Source organism: Macaca mulatta, chromosome 1, assembly GCF_049350105.2.
Source record: "Macaca mulatta isolate MMU2019108-1 chromosome 1, T2T-MMU8v2.0, whole genome shotgun sequence".
Taxonomy (NCBI): Eukaryota; Metazoa; Chordata; class Mammalia; order Primates; family Cercopithecidae; genus Macaca; species Macaca mulatta.
Window position 1 is genome coordinate 156,488,406 of NC_133406.1, and position 19,968 is coordinate 156,508,373.

General features: G+C 36.9%; 1 protein-coding gene and 1 long non-coding RNA gene across 2 annotated transcripts in view; both read right to left on the reverse strand.

Annotated features, from left to right (window-relative positions):
• The window catches only part of PRKACB (protein kinase cAMP-activated catalytic subunit beta), a 165,517-nt gene extending 162,939 nt beyond the window's left edge, over positions 1-2,578 (reverse strand). Inside the window, 1 exon segment of the mRNA NM_001260959.2 lies at positions 2,307-2,578. Within this exon segment, the coding sequence (NP_001247888.1) occupies positions 2,307-2,352 (46 nt within the window). The 5' untranslated portion in view covers positions 2,353-2,578.
• The window catches only part of LOC144338454 (uncharacterized), a 445,122-nt gene that overhangs the window by 167,757 nt on the left and 257,397 nt on the right, over positions 1-19,968 (reverse strand). The gene's annotated exons all lie outside the window — the stretch shown is intronic.

Below are 19,968 nucleotides of genomic sequence, written 5' to 3' on the forward strand. Positions count from 1 at the left end.
TGATAAGAGTTCTTTCATTAAGTTTAAAATACAATTTCTTTGTTTACTACAGAACGGCAACATATACCTGATAACATTGCTCCAAATGAAATTACAAACATTAATCAACACATGACATTTCAAATAATTTTCCCTATGACACATAACATGCTATTTTTTTTTTTTGGTCACTTCACAACAGCTTTTTAAACTATTATAATGACCTTGTTTCCATAAACAAAGTTACACAAAAAGCTGACTAATAAGTACTAGACTGTCATTAACACTTAAAACATAGGAAAGAATTTATTCATGGAAATAATTTAAATATGTTCAGATAAACATTTGAAGTTTCCATTCTGTTTTCAGTAAATATTCTGAGGTTATTTCACAGCTATGAGTTGCAAATTAATACTGTCTAAGGGAGAATTGTTTTGATAACTTAATAAAAAATATACAGGTCACAGGAGAGTCTACTATCATTATCCAAAATATAAACATTATACAGGTCAGCACTTGCTAATGAAAACTACTAATAGGATCATTCTCCAAACACTCTTTTGTAACACAATTAGCACGTTTTAAGTTAATACAGTTTTAAATTAACACGAAAAATGACAACATATAAGGTACAAATAATTCTTTATGCTTTTTGCATTTTTTATACTTCCTGTACAGTTAGTTACTATATTTCCGCAATTTTAAAAAGATAACAAAGGCCGGGCACGTTGGCTCACGCCTGTAATCCCAGCACTTTGGGAGGCCGAGGTGGGTGGATTACCTGAGGTCAGGAGTTCGAGACCAGCCTGGCCAACATGGTGAAACTCCATCTCTACTAAAAATACAAAAATTAGCCGGGTGTGGTGGTGGACGCCTGTAATCCCAGCTACTCGGGAGGCTGAGGCAGGAGAATCGCTTGAACCCAGGAAGCGGAGGTTGCAGTGAGCCAAGATTGCACTATTGCACTCCAGCCTGGGCAACAAGAACGAAACTCCATCTCAAAAATAAATAAATAAAATAACATACATTCTACCTCTACAATGGTTTCTTTAGATCTCTGTATGACATACTGTGTGTTCTTAAATAGTTTATATAATAGCTCATCAAACTTTTCTGGAGCTCCCAAAAATTGATACCAAAACCTTACTGATGAAACATAAACCATATAATCTGATCTATTTATGTTAAACCAAATGAATGACTAAATCCTTCTAAATGAATTCTACTTTACTAATACAGAAAAAAAAGCTATTTCCTTCATGCTAAATTATAAAATTAGCCTAATTCTTATGTTACAACCATGAAAACATTACAAGTAATATTTACACAAACTAAAATTATCAGGCCCACTTTAAGTGCTAACATGTCATTCACTACTGGTGATGTAACAAATATCATCTGTTATTCGGCCATTCTGAATTATAAAAATATATAAACTTTACAAAGGCAAACCCAAGTTTTATTTCACGACCATTCTGACTGACACATATATACACACATATATATGCATGTGTATACATGCATACACAAACACACAGACACACACACACACCTCACAGCCATACAGAAATTCCATTTTCATGATATTTTACTTTTTGATGTAAAGTGTGGAGTACCCGCACCTTCAGCTCTCAGAAGAAATTAACCGTGTTCTGGAAGCACTTCCACTCCGAATGACCTTTAAGTTTTACAGGCATTGCAGCAGATCCTAGAATGTCTAGAGAAAAGGCAAACCTGCCTGGCTTTTTTCTCTAATGGATAAAGTTGCTGTTTGGTCTCATTATGTTTTCCATTCCTAATCTGAAGAGATGAAGGATCTCTAAGGCAGAGTTGTTCACTCAGGATTAGCCTCACTTGCGTAGAGCCAGACTAGCAGCCCCCGCCTTGTGATAAGGTTGGGTTGGACCCAAGTGATGGAGGGAGAAGAGCCAACCTTACCCACAGCACCACTACCTGTAGCTCCCAAAGAGTCGGCGAGAGGGGAAAGCAGGGGTGGGATGGCACTGGGGACTTCTTTCCTCGGACCATATTTGGGGAAGTGTTCCAGAATGTGTGCAAGTCCTCCTCGCTAGAGTGAAAAAGGGAATCCCAGGGAACGCTCTTCCCAGGATCCCCACATCCGGCCCTTCGCACTCAGCCCTCAACACGGAGCTGGGGGGTCGGAATGGAGGAGGAAGGCAGCTGGTCCCCCGGCCCCCCAGAACGACTCCCGGCGGCCGCTACTAGGCCTGGCCCGTGCCCGCGGCCTCAGGAGCTGCGACCCGGAGGGGCCTCGGTGCCCCGCGCCGGCCCGCCCAGCGGATACCCAGACCCGGCCTTCAACTCACCGCTCTCCACCTCGCTGCCTTTCTTGGCGGTCGCCGCGTTGCCCATGTCTGGGGCGATGGCAAGAAGGGGTCAGGGAGGGGAAGGGGGGCTGGGGCCGTGCCCGCCACTCCACAGTCTGGGGCAACTCCCGCTTCTGCACCCGTCAAAGCGGTGAGTGCGCCTAGCGCTGGCGCCCGGAGTCCGGGCAGGGAGACCGGGCCGGGTCTGAGGAAAGGGTTCCAGCGAACTCCTCAGCACCGGTAGCTGCGGCTGCTGCGGCGGCGGCGGCGGCGGCGGCGGCGGCGGCGGCGGCAGCAGTAGCGGCGGCGGGCAGACACTCCCCCTTCGCGCGGCCCGCCCTCCCCGCGCGCCCCCGGGCAGCCGCGCTCCCGGGCTAGGCCCTGGCCCGACTGTGTCTTCGCGCGCGGGTGCGCGCGCCGGAAGTGACGTGGCCCGGGACCCCGGGGGCGGGCGGTGGACCCTTAGCTGGCCGAGCCCAGGGTTGGGGCCTGAGGTTCCGCTGACCGCCTCCTCCGCCGCGGTATCCCGGTCTAGCGCTCGGATGCCCATCGCTGAGATAGTGGGAGGTGGAGTGGGAACCGCTAGCTTTGCGGACGGCAGAGTCCCTCCTCAGCCTGGCGTTCCCAGTGCCCTGGAGTGGAGTCGCGGGATACCGTTCAGCGGCTCGGGTGGTTTTCCTTGTGTCCCGCCACGCGGCGGCTCCTCACTCAAAGACTGCCTTTTCCTCACAGCGCCAGGTCCGAAAAAGAGCCGCACCTTCGGGTTGGAGATCGCGCGCAAGGGTGGTCTCTGGGTCTGCATCTGCCCGGCATCGGCAGTAGGAAAAGCCTGGTCCCTAGTCACGGTCGTAGTTCGAGCCTTTCATTCCCTCGCACATTGAGGTATTCGCTGAGCCCACCGCGTTGTCCTCGGGGATAGTAGGCTCCAGTCACAAGCCCTATGTTTTCAGACTTCCCAGGTGGAGATAAAGGAAAATTTTACTATTTCTGCACAACTTCTGTTGATGTACAGCATTGTATTTAGCAACTTCCGTGTAGATCTGAAAATAAATACATTCCCAATTGTTAGTTGCGTTTTTATTAATATAAATCTTAGAATACTTGATTTTGCTGTTAGCTTTACTTAGGTAAATTATATGGCACTCTAGCATTTTTGTGGTTCCATTGAACTTTGCTCTGTGTTTTCCACTTATTACAAAGTCAAAATAGACTGTAACTTCCCAAATTATTCTATGTTCCCAAGGCACCAGGCATAGTAGGTGTTTTACGAATACCTGTTGACTTGAAATTTCTCAGGCTTTTAAAAAAATTTTCATTACTGACAAAAAATGGAGCGATAAGATTATTAGTAAACTTCCTATTATCACCAATTCTGTTAATGTATACTGCATTACAACTTCTATACGAATAGTAACTCATTTGCTCCTCATAAGAACCCTATGAGAGATGTGGTTTTACTGTCATCATTTTAGTTACGAGCAAATTAAGGCACAAAGAAGTGACTTACCGAGATTACACAGCTATTATCTGGTGGAAGCAGGATTTGAACCCAGGCAATTGGGCTCCAAAAATCTGATCCTTTGTCTCTTAATGTTGACCAAAAACTTGTGGATGTTGTGGTAAATTGCTTTCTCTCCATTTGAAATCCCATTGACTTGAAGTGATAGATGCATAGTGAGCATACGTCTCAAGGAAATGTATTATATTGTTTTCTGGGTTTCAATTCAAATAAAATAAAAATAGTGAAGCAAGGATTTGGACTAGATGATGTGAGGTTTTGTGTCGGCATACAACAGTGTCACAACAATGTCATCTCCAATCCCATTTAGTTTTGTGTTGTGGCTGTTATTTTGCCCCACATACATAGAAAGTTCAATAAATAGCACTGAACCACATGTATACCAATTAAAGACAACTTTTGATATTCTGTATTCTAGAGGGAATCTTTCTAGTATCATAGAATATTCATACTACTGTCATTGGGGTGAGTTTTAAATGTAACCTTTTTAAATAAATCCGCTTTAATGATAAAAGAGTGGTCGTGTGCATAATTTGGCACTTTAACATAATTTTGAATTCTAGGTCTCTAATAAGAGGGCTACCATTTACATAGTAAATCATTAATTTACAAAGGAGACATTTGAGAGCTATTACAAAAATGGATACAATATAACTATACCTGAAAAATTAATAAGTAAAGCAAAAAATTCAGCTTTACAAATTGTCTCCCCTTCTTTCTCAATTTAACTTTATTATTGGTTAAGGAAATAAGTTCTTAATGATAGAGAAAAAGTGATCAGCAATTTAAAATTTCTTGCTATTTTTCTTTTTTCTTTATACCACTTTTTTCTGCTTCTTATATTAGCTTACTGCTGCTCTGGTTTAAGGAAGATTATATTTTAAAAGTATAGTTTGGTAAATAGTTTTTAATTAGTTAACATCCATAATCATTTATTTGTAATTACAAACAAGTTGTTTTTCATTATTAGAAGAGTTTTCTATAGAAATTTGTAATTTATGTAGCATCTAAAAGAGTATGTTTTATGAACTGGTTTTCTAACATTCTGGAAGGGGCAGAAATTTCAACTGTCCAGTTATTCGTGAATAATTGGAGGTTCCATGAGGCAATTTCTATCCTTTGCCACCAATGACTGCTGTACCCTAGACAAAAAGAGATGGAACTATGTAATTTTGTTTCCCTAGGAAAGCAGATGCAGTAAGAAGGGACTCATTCAGAGAAAATACTTTTGAGTTCCCTTCCATATAATATTTTTGCTAATCTGAGAACATACAGCATTGTGTAAAAGGGAAAATTATACCAGTGGTATTTGCAAACCTACATAAGCCAGATAACTATCTTAGCCCCATTTTACAAATGAGTGGAACAAGAGCTCAAAGAAGTGAAGTAAGTTGGCCAAGGTCACTCAAGTGGTAAGAGGCAGAGCTCTAGATTATATGCTGTCACTCTGAAACACATAATCTAATCCTCATTAAGATTAGGTTTTTAAATCCGTATTTTGCAGATGAGAAAACTAAGGTTTATGAACAAAGAATCTTGGCACTCTTCTTTCTAGACCACCTCTTAACTCATCAGTGAGAAAAGGGGAGAAAATTAGTAAATATTTTTTCAAATTTATTTTGTAGTTTCTACTTATATTGCCAACTTGATTTCCAAGTTCTTTTAAAGTAAAGCACCCTCAAACACAATGTATGTCGGAAGTACTTGTTTTTCTTAAGAGTGACCAATAATGAAAAACAACTTGTTTGTAATTACAAATAAATGATTGTGGATGTTAACTAATTAAAAACTATTTAGCAAACATACTTTTAAAGTATAATCTTCCTTAAACCAGAGCAGGGGTAAGCTAATTTTGTTTTCATATAATATTTTACATGAAATAAATGCAAGTGAGAATTTAACCACTATAGAATTACAATTTTTTGAATGATAATCATCCACGTTGTCTAATATTTTATTATTGTATAGTATATACCAAATCAAAAGATACCACATGAAATACCAGGCAAAGGGCAAAGTAATATTTCCAAAATGAGGAAGTAATTTTATGGCCAATAAATTACAAGTACGATAAGTGTTTTAAATCATTCTAATACAGTACAAAGTTTTCTTGTTGGGCATAATTCTAATCCTTTTGTTCAATGATGAATTTTTTTATCTGAGTTTCAGTATTCATCTTTTTGGATATTCCTTTACAGATAGGAAAACTAAAACAATTGACTCTTGTTGAGTAACCAGAATATTAACAAAATATGTCCTAGTGCCAAAGTGGAATTATAGCTTCTCTCTTTCACAGAGGAACTGGGATACAAACTGAAAGCTTTAAGGAAACATATATATATATATAGGAGTGTGAGGGGCCACAAAACCAACTTTTTTTCTTAACATGAAATTATCTCTCTCAGAAAAGTTGATGTTTGTTTGGGATATTCTAATTGTACTAGTGTATTTATCAAAACTATGCCCAAATCTCTGCTATTTCAGTGTTGTGTTCTGCATTTTTTGACATGTACCTTTAAGACAAAAATAACACCCAAATTTACAAAATATTTGCTTGAAATCAAACACGGCACAAAAGCTTTCACGGAGTCTCAGCTTTTATAATCAGATTATCTGTGATCAAGGTGAAAAGGGGAGAATCTGGTCGACAAAATTAAAATTATTAATACATTTATATGATTGATAGTGACAAAATAGAATGTTATGTAGTGAGGTAGAAAAGCTTTCAGCATTTTAGTCAGAAATACCTGGGTTCATGTTCTGGTTTGGCCACTATCTACGACAAAATATCTACAAAATATCTAAATTATTTTATTTCCCTTGACTTAGTTTCCTGTAGTGTGAGGTTATATGTATTAAATCATATAGTCTATGAAAAACACCTAGGATAACTTTCGTTATATGATAGGCACTCAGTAATTATAAGTCTGTTCTTTAATCCTCAATAACATTCTATTTTCTCATCTTTATGTTTCAACGACAATCATTCAACAAATTTGATTACAACAAATAGAATAATAAGGAGTTTGTACTATATGCAAAGTATTATGAAAGGGACAAAAATGAACAAAATCAGTTTCCTGTCCTCAAGAAGTTTTTGTGTAAGCAAGATGAATATATAAATCAGTGATTGTACAAGATAAATTTGTACTATAGCATAAATGTAAACAATTAGGAAACATAAAGTAAGTGCCATTAAATCATAGATATTTTAGCATTGAATTTTGATATTTAACAGGTGGGGAAGATCATTGAGAACTAAGGACAGCTTGAGCAGAGGCTTCCATGGAAATTATCCCCAGGCCATGCTAGACCAGATGTTATGGAAAGATGTTGTAAGAGTTGCAACTTTCCTACTGGAATGTAAGCTATATGTGGAAGAATTTTTATTTTGTCATCACTATATCTACTATATCCAGCATTATGCCTCATATATAGTAAGTACTCAATAAATATTTGCTGAATGAGTGAATAAATGAATAAATAGGTTCAGATCAGATTGTATTTGTTTGGGGAAACCTTAAATGCCAATTAAGAAATATAGGCTTGGCCGGGCGCGGTGGCTCAAGCCTATAATCCCAGCACTTTGGGAGGCCGAGACGGGCGGATCACGAGGTCAGGAGATCGAGACCATCCTGGCTAACACGGTGAAACCACGTCTCTACTAAAAATTACAAAAAACTAGCCGGGCGAGGTGGCAGGCGCCTGTAGTCCCAGCTACTCGGGAGGCTGAGGCAGGAGAATGACGTAAACTCGGGAGGCGGAGCTTGCAGTGAGCTGAGATCCGGCCACTGCACCCCAGCCTGGGCAGCAGAGTGAGACTCCGTCTCAAAAAAAAAAAAAAAAAAGAAAAGAAATATAGGCTTTGTTTATTATGCAATAGAGAGCTTGAAGATATTTAAAGACAAAAGTAATATAATCCCACATTTTATTAATAAGATAATTTTAATAGTAATGTGATGGATATGTTGGAGAAACAATAGATTGGCAGCAAGATGACTACTGTAGTAGAAGAATGACAGGAAGTCATTCCGTAGTATATCAGCAGTGGGAGAAAAAAGAAAGGATGCATGTCAGATACTTGAATGTTAAGATCTATAGAATTTGGTAAGTGTTAAGACTCTTTAGCATAATACAAGTGATAGAAGCCCAATTCAAACTAGCATAAGAAGAAATAAGTGGAACTGACTAGGTCACAGAACTAGAAAATTTAGGTTGGACATGGTTTTAGGATTAGATAGATCCAAGGATGGATATCTCTACATATTAATCCTTATTCTGTTCATATATTTGACTGTATTCTGCCAAACAGTCTCTCTCCACATGACAAGTTTACATCCTCCCAGCTTAACAATCTAAACAATAATACCTTTTCTTTCCAGCAGCCATATAGTGTAAAGTCAGGTGAATATCCCTTATCCAAAATGTTTAGGACCAAAAACGTTTTCAGATTTTGGATTCTGGATTATTTGCATATACATAATGAGACATCTTGAGGATAGGATCCAAGTGCAAACACAAAATTCATTTACATTTCATATATTCCTTATACAAAGCCTGAAAGTAATTTTATACAATATTTTAAATAATTTTTGTGCATGAAACAAAGTTTGTACTGCATTTTGACTTCAACCTGTCACGTGAGGTCAGGTATGGGATTTTCCACTAATGGCATCATGTTGGTGCTCAAAAAGTTTGGCTTTTGGAGCATTTTTAATTTTTGGATTACGGATCCAACCTGTATATTATACACATTGGTTCTGTATGGCTAACATTCACATTCCTATGAAGAGAGGACCCCATAGTTGACATGAAATGAGATAAGTATAATTTTCTAGAAGAAACCATCATATGGAGTAGACAAAAACAACAGATGCCCAATATAGTGAAAATAAAGACTTAGAGCTCTCAATCAATTTTCTATCCTGAGTAAATGGATAATGAGATCAAGAAAAAAGGGGAAAAACTGGTTTTTAAATTAGTGAGACATGTAACTTGGGTCATACTGCGTTTGAGTTGGTAGTGGGACTTCTATACAGGGATGATGAACAGCAGGAAAATATAAAGTTAGATCAATACATGAATTGTGGGGCACATGTTCTCAGGGCCTCCCGAGGGCTGTGTCATGGGCCATGGTCACTCATATTTGGCTCAGAATAAATCTCTTCAAAATATTTTACAGTTTGACTATTTTTGTCAACAATATTTTGGCACCCAAACATGTTGGGCCTCAGAGAAGACGCAGGACCCCACAGGAGTTGCCCAAACTCAATGCTAAGGTACCAGCAGGGGCCCACTGAAGCCTCCCTGACTTTGAGCTTCTCCTCTGGTAGAACTCGTGTGTCCTCCTGAGCCCTGCACCTCCCTTTGGTTGAGGGTCCTTGATTTATTCTGAGCTGTTTTTTTTTTCTCTTAGGAAGTTGTTATTTAAGAATCTGAATTCTAGTTCAGATCCTAATTTAATTCTAGCATTCAAAGGGTCTTCTCCATTGCTTTTCTCCCAAAATTAATCTCAATTTGGCTTGTTGGTGCACATTTGAGTGAGGAACTGAACTGTTGTTTTCATAGGTAAATGAGAGACTGTGTTTCTTCAGCTCCAAAGAGAAAGGGCATTTGCTCCTCCCACCTGAAAGGCACCCTTGGGTGGCCAGGGGCCTCATGGGAGTGTCTGTCCCTGCGGTAGCCCTACAGGGAACCCCCAACAAAATTAGTTTTAAAAAGACTTGTCCAGGAAGTGCATACGGGAGCTGGTCTCTCCATACTTTGAGCCCATCTGGAAGGGCTTAGATTTCCTGAGAGAAAAACTGAGACACATAAGACAGTAGCAACGACTCAGTGGGGACACACTGTGGAGTCCTGCCCACAAGCAGCAAACACTTTGAACCACTCCACAAAAGCCCTAGGCCACAGCTCAATTCCTCCTTAAAAAAAAAAAAAAAAAAAAAAAAAAAAAAAAAAAGTGTGGGAAACAAATAATCTAAGAATGAGGAGAAAACAAGGAGAACCCCGCCCCTCTTGAAGCACTCTAGGTTTTATGGTGCCTCTGCTTGCCAGAGTTTGTGTAAAATGGAAGTAATATGGTCTTTGTGCACATTTACATTAAGGAAAAAGAGCCCTAAGGTCGACCTGCAAATGACAGAGTCCCTAAGTTCTCTTTTTTTCTATTTTCTTTTTTTTCTACTTTAAATCTGCTGTTACTTTTCCACTGATATAAAAACCACTGTTTGGATCTAACAGGTGTTTTTTTGTTTGTTTGTTTGTTTGTTTGTTTTTGCAATCCAGGGAATTTGTATTTATCTCACAGCTAAAGTTCTGAAGTAAAAGCTATAGGGTCTTTGTGTGTGTGTGTGTATATATACATATATACATATGTGTGTGTGTATTTAAAAGGTCCTTATAATTTCTATCATTTTTGTTTAATTGGCAATGAAATCTGTTTTAATTTCCCTCTAGCCCACCAGACTTTCAGTACCTTGAGATGTAAATTTTGCTATCTAATTTTCACCTAAGAGTTGTTTTCTCTAATATGTAAATTTAAGGCTACTTAGCTGACAACTGCCTGAATAGTGAAACAGGTTATCAAGAATTTAAAAGTCTAAGACAGGAAAAAAGCAGAAAAAAGGTCTTATGAATCTATAAGATGTATTTCTATTGGCATGAACAAATATGTCTATGTATTTATGTATTGTGTACACAATGTTTCAGTACTAAAAATATATAAAAGAGCTCTAGCTAATTGGCTAAAATATAAAAGCAGTTAAATCAGATAGTCAAAAGAAAAGACTAGTCAAATGCTTTTTGAAGTTAATGTGATTTAAGTAAAATCTTTAATAAAATAATCTGGCTTTAAAATTATTGGTAAAATAATATTAGAGATGTCTAAAAAATTGTTAGCATTTTTGATCAACTGGTTTTGTGCTTACTCCTGCAGAATACTATAAGCCATAAGGGTTATAAAACTATAACATTTTTGACCAAGTGGTTTTGTGCTTACTTCTGCAGAATACTATAAGCCATAAGGGTTATAAAACTATAAAACCCAGCTCAAGACAAAATTATCTTTGCTTGTATAATTTTTGACAAGTAAGACATGAAATATTCTTCGTTTAATGAAAACAGCAAAATCCCAAGTTATTGGTAAAAATACCCTTATATTTAACCTTAAGTTTCTTACTTAAGTAAACACCTACAATTCACAGCTATAAAAGTAGTTAACGGAAATAAAGAATGACTATGACAGTTTTTGTAAATAATCTAGGTAATTATTTAATAAATCAATCAGGTAAATGTAATGGAATAAATGCCTATAAACAAACATGTTGTATAATTTAGGATCTAATGTTATTAATACATATTAAGTATCTGGGTAATTTCCAATTAAAAATTATAGGAAAAAAATTTTAATGTTTTTATTAAAAGGTAAATATATTTGTCTCACTGAAAGCTTATTTAAGGGTTATGTATAAAACAAAGTAAAAGGAACCAAAAAAATAAGAAATGTAAAAATGTTAAAAATATAAAGAGGTACTTTTGATAGAAAAAGTAAAACAGAAAGTAATTTTATCCAAGAAAGAATCTTGTTTGGTAAATTTTTGTCTTACAATAAAATGGGTTGTTCAAGAAAAAGGGATTATTTAGGACAAAACAGAAAGTCTAAGCATGTTTAAGTGTTCTATGTAAGTCATAATAAGGTTAGTAAAAAGGATTTTTTAAAAAGGGGTTGTATAATTCAGTTGGCTCAGCAAAAGAAACAGACAACCCACACTGTGGGAAAATGTCTTCACAATCTATACATCTGACAAAGGACTAATACCCAGAATCTATGAAGAACTCAAATGAGCAAGAAAAAACAACCTCATCAAAAAGTGGGCTAAGGATGTGAATAGACAATTCTCAAAAGAATATATACAAATGGCCAACAAGCATATGTAAAAATGCTCAACATCACTAATTATCAGGGAAATGCAAATCAAAACCACAATGCAATACCACCTTACCCCTCCTGTAAGAATGGCCATAATCAAAAAATCAAAAAATAATAGATGTTGGCATGGATACGGTGAAAAAGGAACACTTTTACATTATTGGTGGGAATGTAAACTAAAGCAACCACTATGGAAAACAGTGTGGAGATTCCTTCAAGAACTAAAAGTAGATACTATTTGATCCAGCAATTCCACTATTAGGTATCTACCCAGAGGAAAAGAACTCATTATATGAAGAAGATACTTGCACATGCATGTTTATAGCAGCACAATTTACAATTACAAAAATATGGAATCAGCCCAGATGCCCATCAATAAACTAGTGGATAAAGAAAATGTGGGATATATACACTATGGAATACTACTTAGCCATAAAATGCAATGAAATAATGGCATTTGCAGCACCTGGACGGAATTGGAGACTATTATTCTAAGTGAAGTAACTCAGGAATAGAAAACCAAACATCATTTGTTCTCACTCATAAGTGGGAGCTAAGCCATGAGGACACAAATGCATAAGAATGATACATTGGAGTTTGGGGAGTAGGGGGAAAGGTTGGGAGGGGGTGAGGGATAAAAGACTACACACTGGGGGGTGGGAACAGTGGCTCATGCCTGTCATCCCAGCACTTTGAGAGGCCAAGGCGGGCGGATCACAAGGTCAGGAGATCAAGACCATCCTGGCCAACATAGTGAAACTCCATCTCTACTAAAAATACAAAAATTAGCCGGGCATGGTGGCATGTGCCTGTAATCCCAGCTACTCAGGAGGCTGAGGCAGGAGAATAGCTTGAACCAGGGAGTTGGAGGTTGCAGTGAGCCGAGATCACGCCATAGCATTCCAGCCTGGCAACCGAGTGAGACTCCATGTCAAAAAAACGAAAAACAAAAAACAAAAACAAAAAACAAAACAATAAAAACCTACACATTTCATACAGTGTACACTGCTTGGGTGATGGATGCATCAAAATCTCGGAAATCACCACTCAAGAACTTATTCATGCAACCAAATACCACCTGCTCCCTGCAAACCTATTGAAATAAGAAAATAAATTAAAAAGATATATGAGTTGTGAATTTAGTATAAATATGAGAGTCAAAGCCGCAACTGTGAATGAAATAGAAAATACAGAGAAAAAAGGCAGCTAACAAAAGATAGCTACAGAACAGAGAAGAAATGGAGTCTGGTATAGCAGGAGCCTGTAGTGGTCAGACAAGTTTGGAGAGAACAAGGAAACGCAGTCATAAAAGTCAAGAAAGAAAGAGGAATATTAATTTGATTGATTGCTCACTAGAAATGGACTCTAACTAATGTAAGCAAAACAAATTTATTGGAAGAATATGTAGCTGCATATAGGAGGGAATGCAAAACTAAAGAACCAGGCTTGGCACACTCAGGAACCAGGCAGCTCCAAAGAGTTGAAATAGCAGTTGCTGCCTGACATTTTCCCCTAATGCAGCCAATGAAATGAAAACAAAAACAAAGGCTATTCAGTTTCGTTTCTTTTCCTACAATTTACTTTCTAAGGAAACAGTTCAATTGGCCTACCTTGGTTTACATTTCTGCTTCTTACCCAGAGCAAGGCAAATGATTAGCAGTCCCATGAGACTCATCAGTGGTAGAGCAGAAATTTTCCATTACCAAAGAAGATGGAATAGAAGTTGAACACTTAGGAAAAAAAAACATAAACATAAACAAAAAAACACACACAACAATGTCCACTACTACAGAGGATTTAACAGTGTTAGTAAAGACAAATATTTCTTGTCAGTAGAGCTGTTTGGAGTATCCGTTTCCCCCTTAAAAAATGTGGTGAACTTTATTATAAAGTCATAGACATTTTGGATTAAATATACTAGAAATATTCTGTCAACCTGATGTGGTAGGCAAAATAATGCCTCTCCCAAAGATGTCCATGTCCTAATTCCTACAGTTTGTGTATATGGTACCTTGCATGAAAAAGGAAAATTAAATTTTTTTCTAATTAGTTCATGTGAAAATAGGGAGAATACCCTGGACTATCCCTGTGGGCCCACTGTAATCACAAGGGTCCTTAAAAGTGGAAGAGAGAGGCTAAAGAGAAGGTCAGAGTGATGAGATGTAAGAAGGACTCAATGCCATTGCTGGCTTTGAAGATGGAGGAAGGGGGCCAAGAATTGTGGAATATGGGCAGCCTCTAGGAGCTAGAAAGAGCAGGGAAACCAATTCTCTAGTCTCCAGAAAGGAACACAACCCTTCTCACATCTTGATTTTAGCCCAGTGTGACCTGTGTTAGGCTTCCAAGCTTCTGAACTATAAGATAATTTTGTGTTGTTTCAAGCCACAAACTTTAAAAATGCAGATTTCCTTAACTCTAACCTAGCCTATTAAATCAAAATAATTCATGTGGACTCAAAATAATCTGCCTTTTTATTATAGTTATTAATAATTTAATATTTTTCAAAATAGCTAGAAAATAAGATTTGGAATGTTTTCAACACAAAGAAATGATAGATTTTTGAGGCAATGGTTATTCCAATTACCCTGAATTGATCATTATACATTGTAAACATGCATTAAAATATCACATGTGCTCCATAAACATATACAATTATTATGTATCAATTAAAAATCTGCCTTTTAACAAAGTGTGTTCCTGTGTATGTGTGTGTTTAATTCTTGTGTGTTTAAGTGTGATCCTTATGCACACTTAAGTTTAAGAGCCACTACACTATTCTCTTACATCCAAAGTCTCAACTGCTCTAGATCAACAGTCCCAACACACGGTTGGTCAGACATCACTTAAGAGTACTTAGGATAGTACTAGACTTCTTGAATTAGTATTGACAATTTATCTGGTATATTTTCCCCATATATTTACAGTATGGGACTCAGTGAGAAAGGGGTTGAAGGAGGAAAACTCACAACTATTGAGTCTTACTTTGGGTCATATACCATGCAGAGCACTGATATTAACTCATTTAAACCAAAATAGTGATCCATGCTGACCCCCATCCCACTTCCAGATAATATATAGCTCTGGGTCTTCAGATTTCTTTTGTGTGAGTAATTGCATTAACCTTCTAATTAGTCTCTATCCCCTAGTTCCTATCTTTCTCCCATTCTTTGTAGGAAATATTCTTAAATTGTGAAGTGGAGAATATCTAAAAAAGAGTACATAGATATAAATAAATATAAATGCACAAATTTAATAATAAAATTCTTGTACCCATATCCAGGCCAGAAATAGAACATTACCATACCTCAGATGCACCATATGTGACGCTCCCTGATTCATTTCCTCCATCCAAAGATAAATAATACCCTGATTTGATTAATCATCCTTTTAATTTATAGTTGCTGTGGGTTTGTTTTTTGGGTTGTTTTTGTCATTGTTGTTGTTTTACTACCTAAGCATGTAGCTCTAAAAAATATACTCTTCAGTTTGTCTATTTTTGAAATTTATAAGAATTTGTAAGAATTAGGTTATTTGCTTCTTTTACTCAGCATTGTTTTTGAGGTATAATCATGTTGAGTGTGGTACTGTAGTTCATTTATTTTTACATGTCTATCATATGATGAATATACAATTGTATGACTACACCATAAATCGCATATCTATTAGACTGCTAATGGATATTTAGACTATTTCTAGAATATTTTTTGTTTGAACAATGTTTCCATGAGCATTCTTGCTTATAAGCCTACACACTCAGTAATTTATTTAGATACACAGCTAATAGTGAAACTGAGAGTGTGTAGAGTTTGAGCATGTTTAATTTTCCTAGGTAATAGCAAACTATTTTCAAAAGTAGTTGTATCAATTTATATACACACCAGTAATGGCTAATAATAAATTCCTACTGTTCTACATCCTCACATATACTTTCTTGTTTACTTTTTCCAATGTAACCAATCTGAAAAGTGGTTTTAATTTGCATGCTGAAAAAAGATTTGTATAACATTTCATATGTTTGAGAGCCACTTATGTGACATTTCTTTCCATTACTTTTATCCACTTCTTTATTGAGTTGTTAACATTTTTCTTATTGATTCCTAGGGGCTCTGCATATTTGCTAAATCCTAACTTTTTCTAGCCTATATATGTGGCAATTATCTTCTCCCCATTCATGGTGTATTAATCAGTGTTCTCTAAGAGAAACAGAACCAGTCTGATATATGGAAGGAGATTTATTAAGGGAAATTGGCTCATGGTATCACCAAGGTGAAGAGAATCCAGTGTCAGCTTCAGGAACCTCAGAACCAGGGAAGCTGACAGTACAGCTTCTCAGTCAGGCACCGGAGCCCTGGAAACATCTGGTGCAAGTTGCTGAGTCCAAAAGCTGAAAAACTTGGAGTCTCATATCCAAAGGCAGAAGGAGAACAAGTATCCTTGGAAAGGATTGTTGATCTCCAGGAAAGGAGTGTTGGGGGAGGAGAAAGGGACCGAGAGAAAGAGAGAACAGGGAGGGAGACAGAGAGAATCACCAATCACCTCTTTTTTTCTCCTGTTTTTTCTCATCCCTAGGCCCCAACTGATTGTATGGTGCCTGCCCACATTGAGAGTGGGTCTTCTTCTCTCAGTCCACTAACTCACAGGTTAATCTCTTCTGGAAACAACCTCACAGATCCAGAAGCATCCCTCAATTCAGTCCAGTTGACACCTGAAATTAATCATCATACATGGTTAGAGTTTTTATTTCCTTTCTAGTATTTCTGATGTATTTAATATTTTATCAGCTTTATTAAAGATAATTGACATATTTAAGTATGCAATAATTTTTAAAATTTATGTACACAGAAAACCATCAGTACAATTACAATAACGAACATAGTCATCACCATAAAAAGTTTCCTCTTGCTCCTTTGTAATCTTTTCCTCATGCCCCTCCTTGCCCACAAAGTCCTAGTCAATGATGTGTCTGCTTTCTGTCACTATAGTTTAGTTTGCATTTCATTGAATTTAAATGATGGGCACAAGCAGTATGTATTCTTATTTGGTATGGCTTCTTTCACTCTGCATAATTATTTTTAGATTAATCCATGTTGTTTCACGTATCAAGAGTTCACTGGTTTTTATTGTTGAGTAGAATTTCATTGTATGGCTATGAGTATACATTCACCTGTTGATCAATATTTACAGTATTTCCAATTTTGGCTATTACAGTAAAGTTACTGTGAATATTCATATGCAAGTCTTTGTATGATTTTATGCTTTCATTTAACTTGGGTGAATCCTAGGAGTAGAATGGCTGGATCATGTGAGATATATATGTTTAATTTTTAAAGAAATTGCCAAGCTGTTTTCCTAAGATATTCTAACATTTTACATCCCAAACAGTATGAGGGTTCCAATTGTTCCACACTCTCACCAGTACTTTTAATATAATCAATCTTTTTAATTTTTGATTTTAGATATTCTAACAAATGTGTAATGGTATTCTATCATGGTAATAATTTACACTTAGCTAATGACGGGTAATATTGAGCATCTTTTTCTGTGCCTACTTGCCATCTATGCATCTTTTTTTGGTGAAATATCTGTTCAAACATTTTGCCCACTTGTATTGGGTTCTCTATATTTTTATTATTGCATTTTGAGAGTTCTTTATTCTGAATACAGTTCTTTTATCAGATATGTTATTTGCAAATATATTCGTTCAATCTGTGGTTTGTCTTTCATTCTACTAATACTGTGTCAAAGAACAGAAGTTCTTAATTTTAATGATATTCAATTTATCAATTTTTTTTCTTTTTTGGATCATGATTTTGCTGTCGTATCTAACATATTTTTTGCTTAGCACTGGGTCACAAACTCCAAGTACAGATGGCTTCACTAGTGAATTCTACCAAATATTTAAGGAAAAAAAACTACCAATTCTACACAAAATCTTCCTGAAAATTAAAGATGGGGATATACATGTTAACTTACTCTATGGGACCAGCATTACTCTGTTACCAACACCAGACAAAGATGTTACAAGAAAGAAATCTACAGGCTGGGCATGGTGGCTCACGCCTGTAATCCCAGCACTTTGGGTGGATCACCTGAGGTCAGGAGTTCAAGATGAGCCTGGCCAACATGGCGAAACCCCATCTCTACTAAAACACACACACACACACACACACACACACACACAAAATCGCCAGGCATGGTGGCAGGCGCCTGTAATCCAAACTACTCGGGAGGCTGAGGCAAGAGAATTGCTTGAACCCGGGAGAAGGAGGTTGCAGTGAGCTAAGATCACACCATCGGACTCCAGTCTGGGAGACAAGAGCGAGACTCTGTCGCAAAAGGAAAAAGAAAAAAAAAAGAAATCTACAAACCAGTATCAATTACTAGCATACATGCAAAAATTCTAAATGAAATGGTAACACATCAAATCCAATAACATATAAAAGGGATAATACATCATTGCCAAGTGAGGCTTATATCAGAAATGCAAGATTATCTTAACATTTGAAAAGTAATCAGTGTATTATAATTTACCATATTAACAGAGTAAAATATTGAAATCATAACCATCCCAATAGATGCAGAAAATCATTTCACAAAATCCAATTTCATTTCTGATTTTAAAACAACTTTCATCTAGGAATAGAAGGGAACTTCTTTATCCAAATGTATGACATCTACCTAAACCCTTAGGCTAACAAGTGTTGAAACATCAAATTCTTTCTTTCTGAGATCAGAAACATGATAAGAATGATTGCTTTCACCACTTCTATTTAACATTTTACTGAAAGTTCTAGTCTGTGCATTAAAACTTTTAAAGCACAACTTACAGTAGCATCAAGTATATTAAATACTTAGGAATAAATGTGACAAAAGAGGTTCAAGACATATAAATGTAAAACTATAAAATATTGCTGTGAGAAGTTAACACAGTGGCGTGGTGGCTCACGCCTGTAATCCCAGAACTTTGGGAGGCCAAGGCGGGTGGATCACCTGAGGTCAGGAGTTCGAGGCCAGCCTGGCCAACATGGGAAACCCCATCTCTACTAAAAAAAACAAAAATTAGTTGAGCATGGTGGTGCATGCCTGTAATCCCAGCTACTCGGGAGGCTGAGGCAGGAGAATTGCTTGAACCCAGGAGGGGGAGGTTGTGGTGACCCGAGATCGCGCCATTGCACTCCAGCCTGGAGACAGAGTAAGACTCCATCTCAAAAAAAAAAAAAAAAAAAAAGAAAGAAAAAAGAAAAAAAAAGAGAAAAATAGAAGTTAAGGAAGAGCTAAGTTAATAAAGTGATAAGCCATGTTGATGCATCAGAAGACTCAATTTTGTTATGATGTCACTTCTTCCTAAAATTTATCTACAGATTCAATGGATTCCCAAGCAAAATTACATCACCTTTTTTTCTTTTTAACATTGACAAGCTAATTCTAAAATTTGCCTGGAAATGCAAAGGATTTAGAAAGAATAACTAACACAACTTTGAAAAAGAAAACGCAAGTTATAACATATACACTGCCTGATTTAAACACTTATGCTAAAGCTTCGCTAATTAAAATAGTATGCTTTTGGTGTAAAGACAGACACGTAGCCAGAAATAGACCCATACATATATTTGCAGTTGATTCTTGACAAAGGTGCAAAATGTTCAAAGGTACATTTTGAGTAAAGAAAGGAAAATCTTTTAAACAAACTACTGTAACAGTGGATATCCATCTTTTAAAAAGAACTTTGATCCATGCCTCATGCAAGATACAAAAGTTAGCTCAAAATGTATCATATTCCTAAATGAAAACCTAAAGCTGTAAGATATTTTTTAGATTTTGTTATTAATTTTTACTATTGTTGCATTGTTGTCAGAGTACATTTCCTGTGTTATCTCATTCTTGGAATTTGTTTAGACATGCTCTATGACCAGTTAAATGGTCAAATATTACACTTGTCACAAGTTAGCATGAAAAGAATGTGTGTTCTGCAGTTATTTTATTGTGTTTCATATATGTCTATCAAGTTAACTTGGTTAATCATGTTCAAGTGTGTACAAGCTTACCGATTTTTGGATATTTAATCTAGCAAATACTGATGGAGGGTAATAAAATCTCCCACTACAGGATGATGGATTTGTTGATTTTTCTTTGTAATTTTCCCAATATTTGCTTCCATATTTTAAGATGTTATTAGAAGCATCATGTGATAGACTTGACCTCATTCATTCATTTAGCAA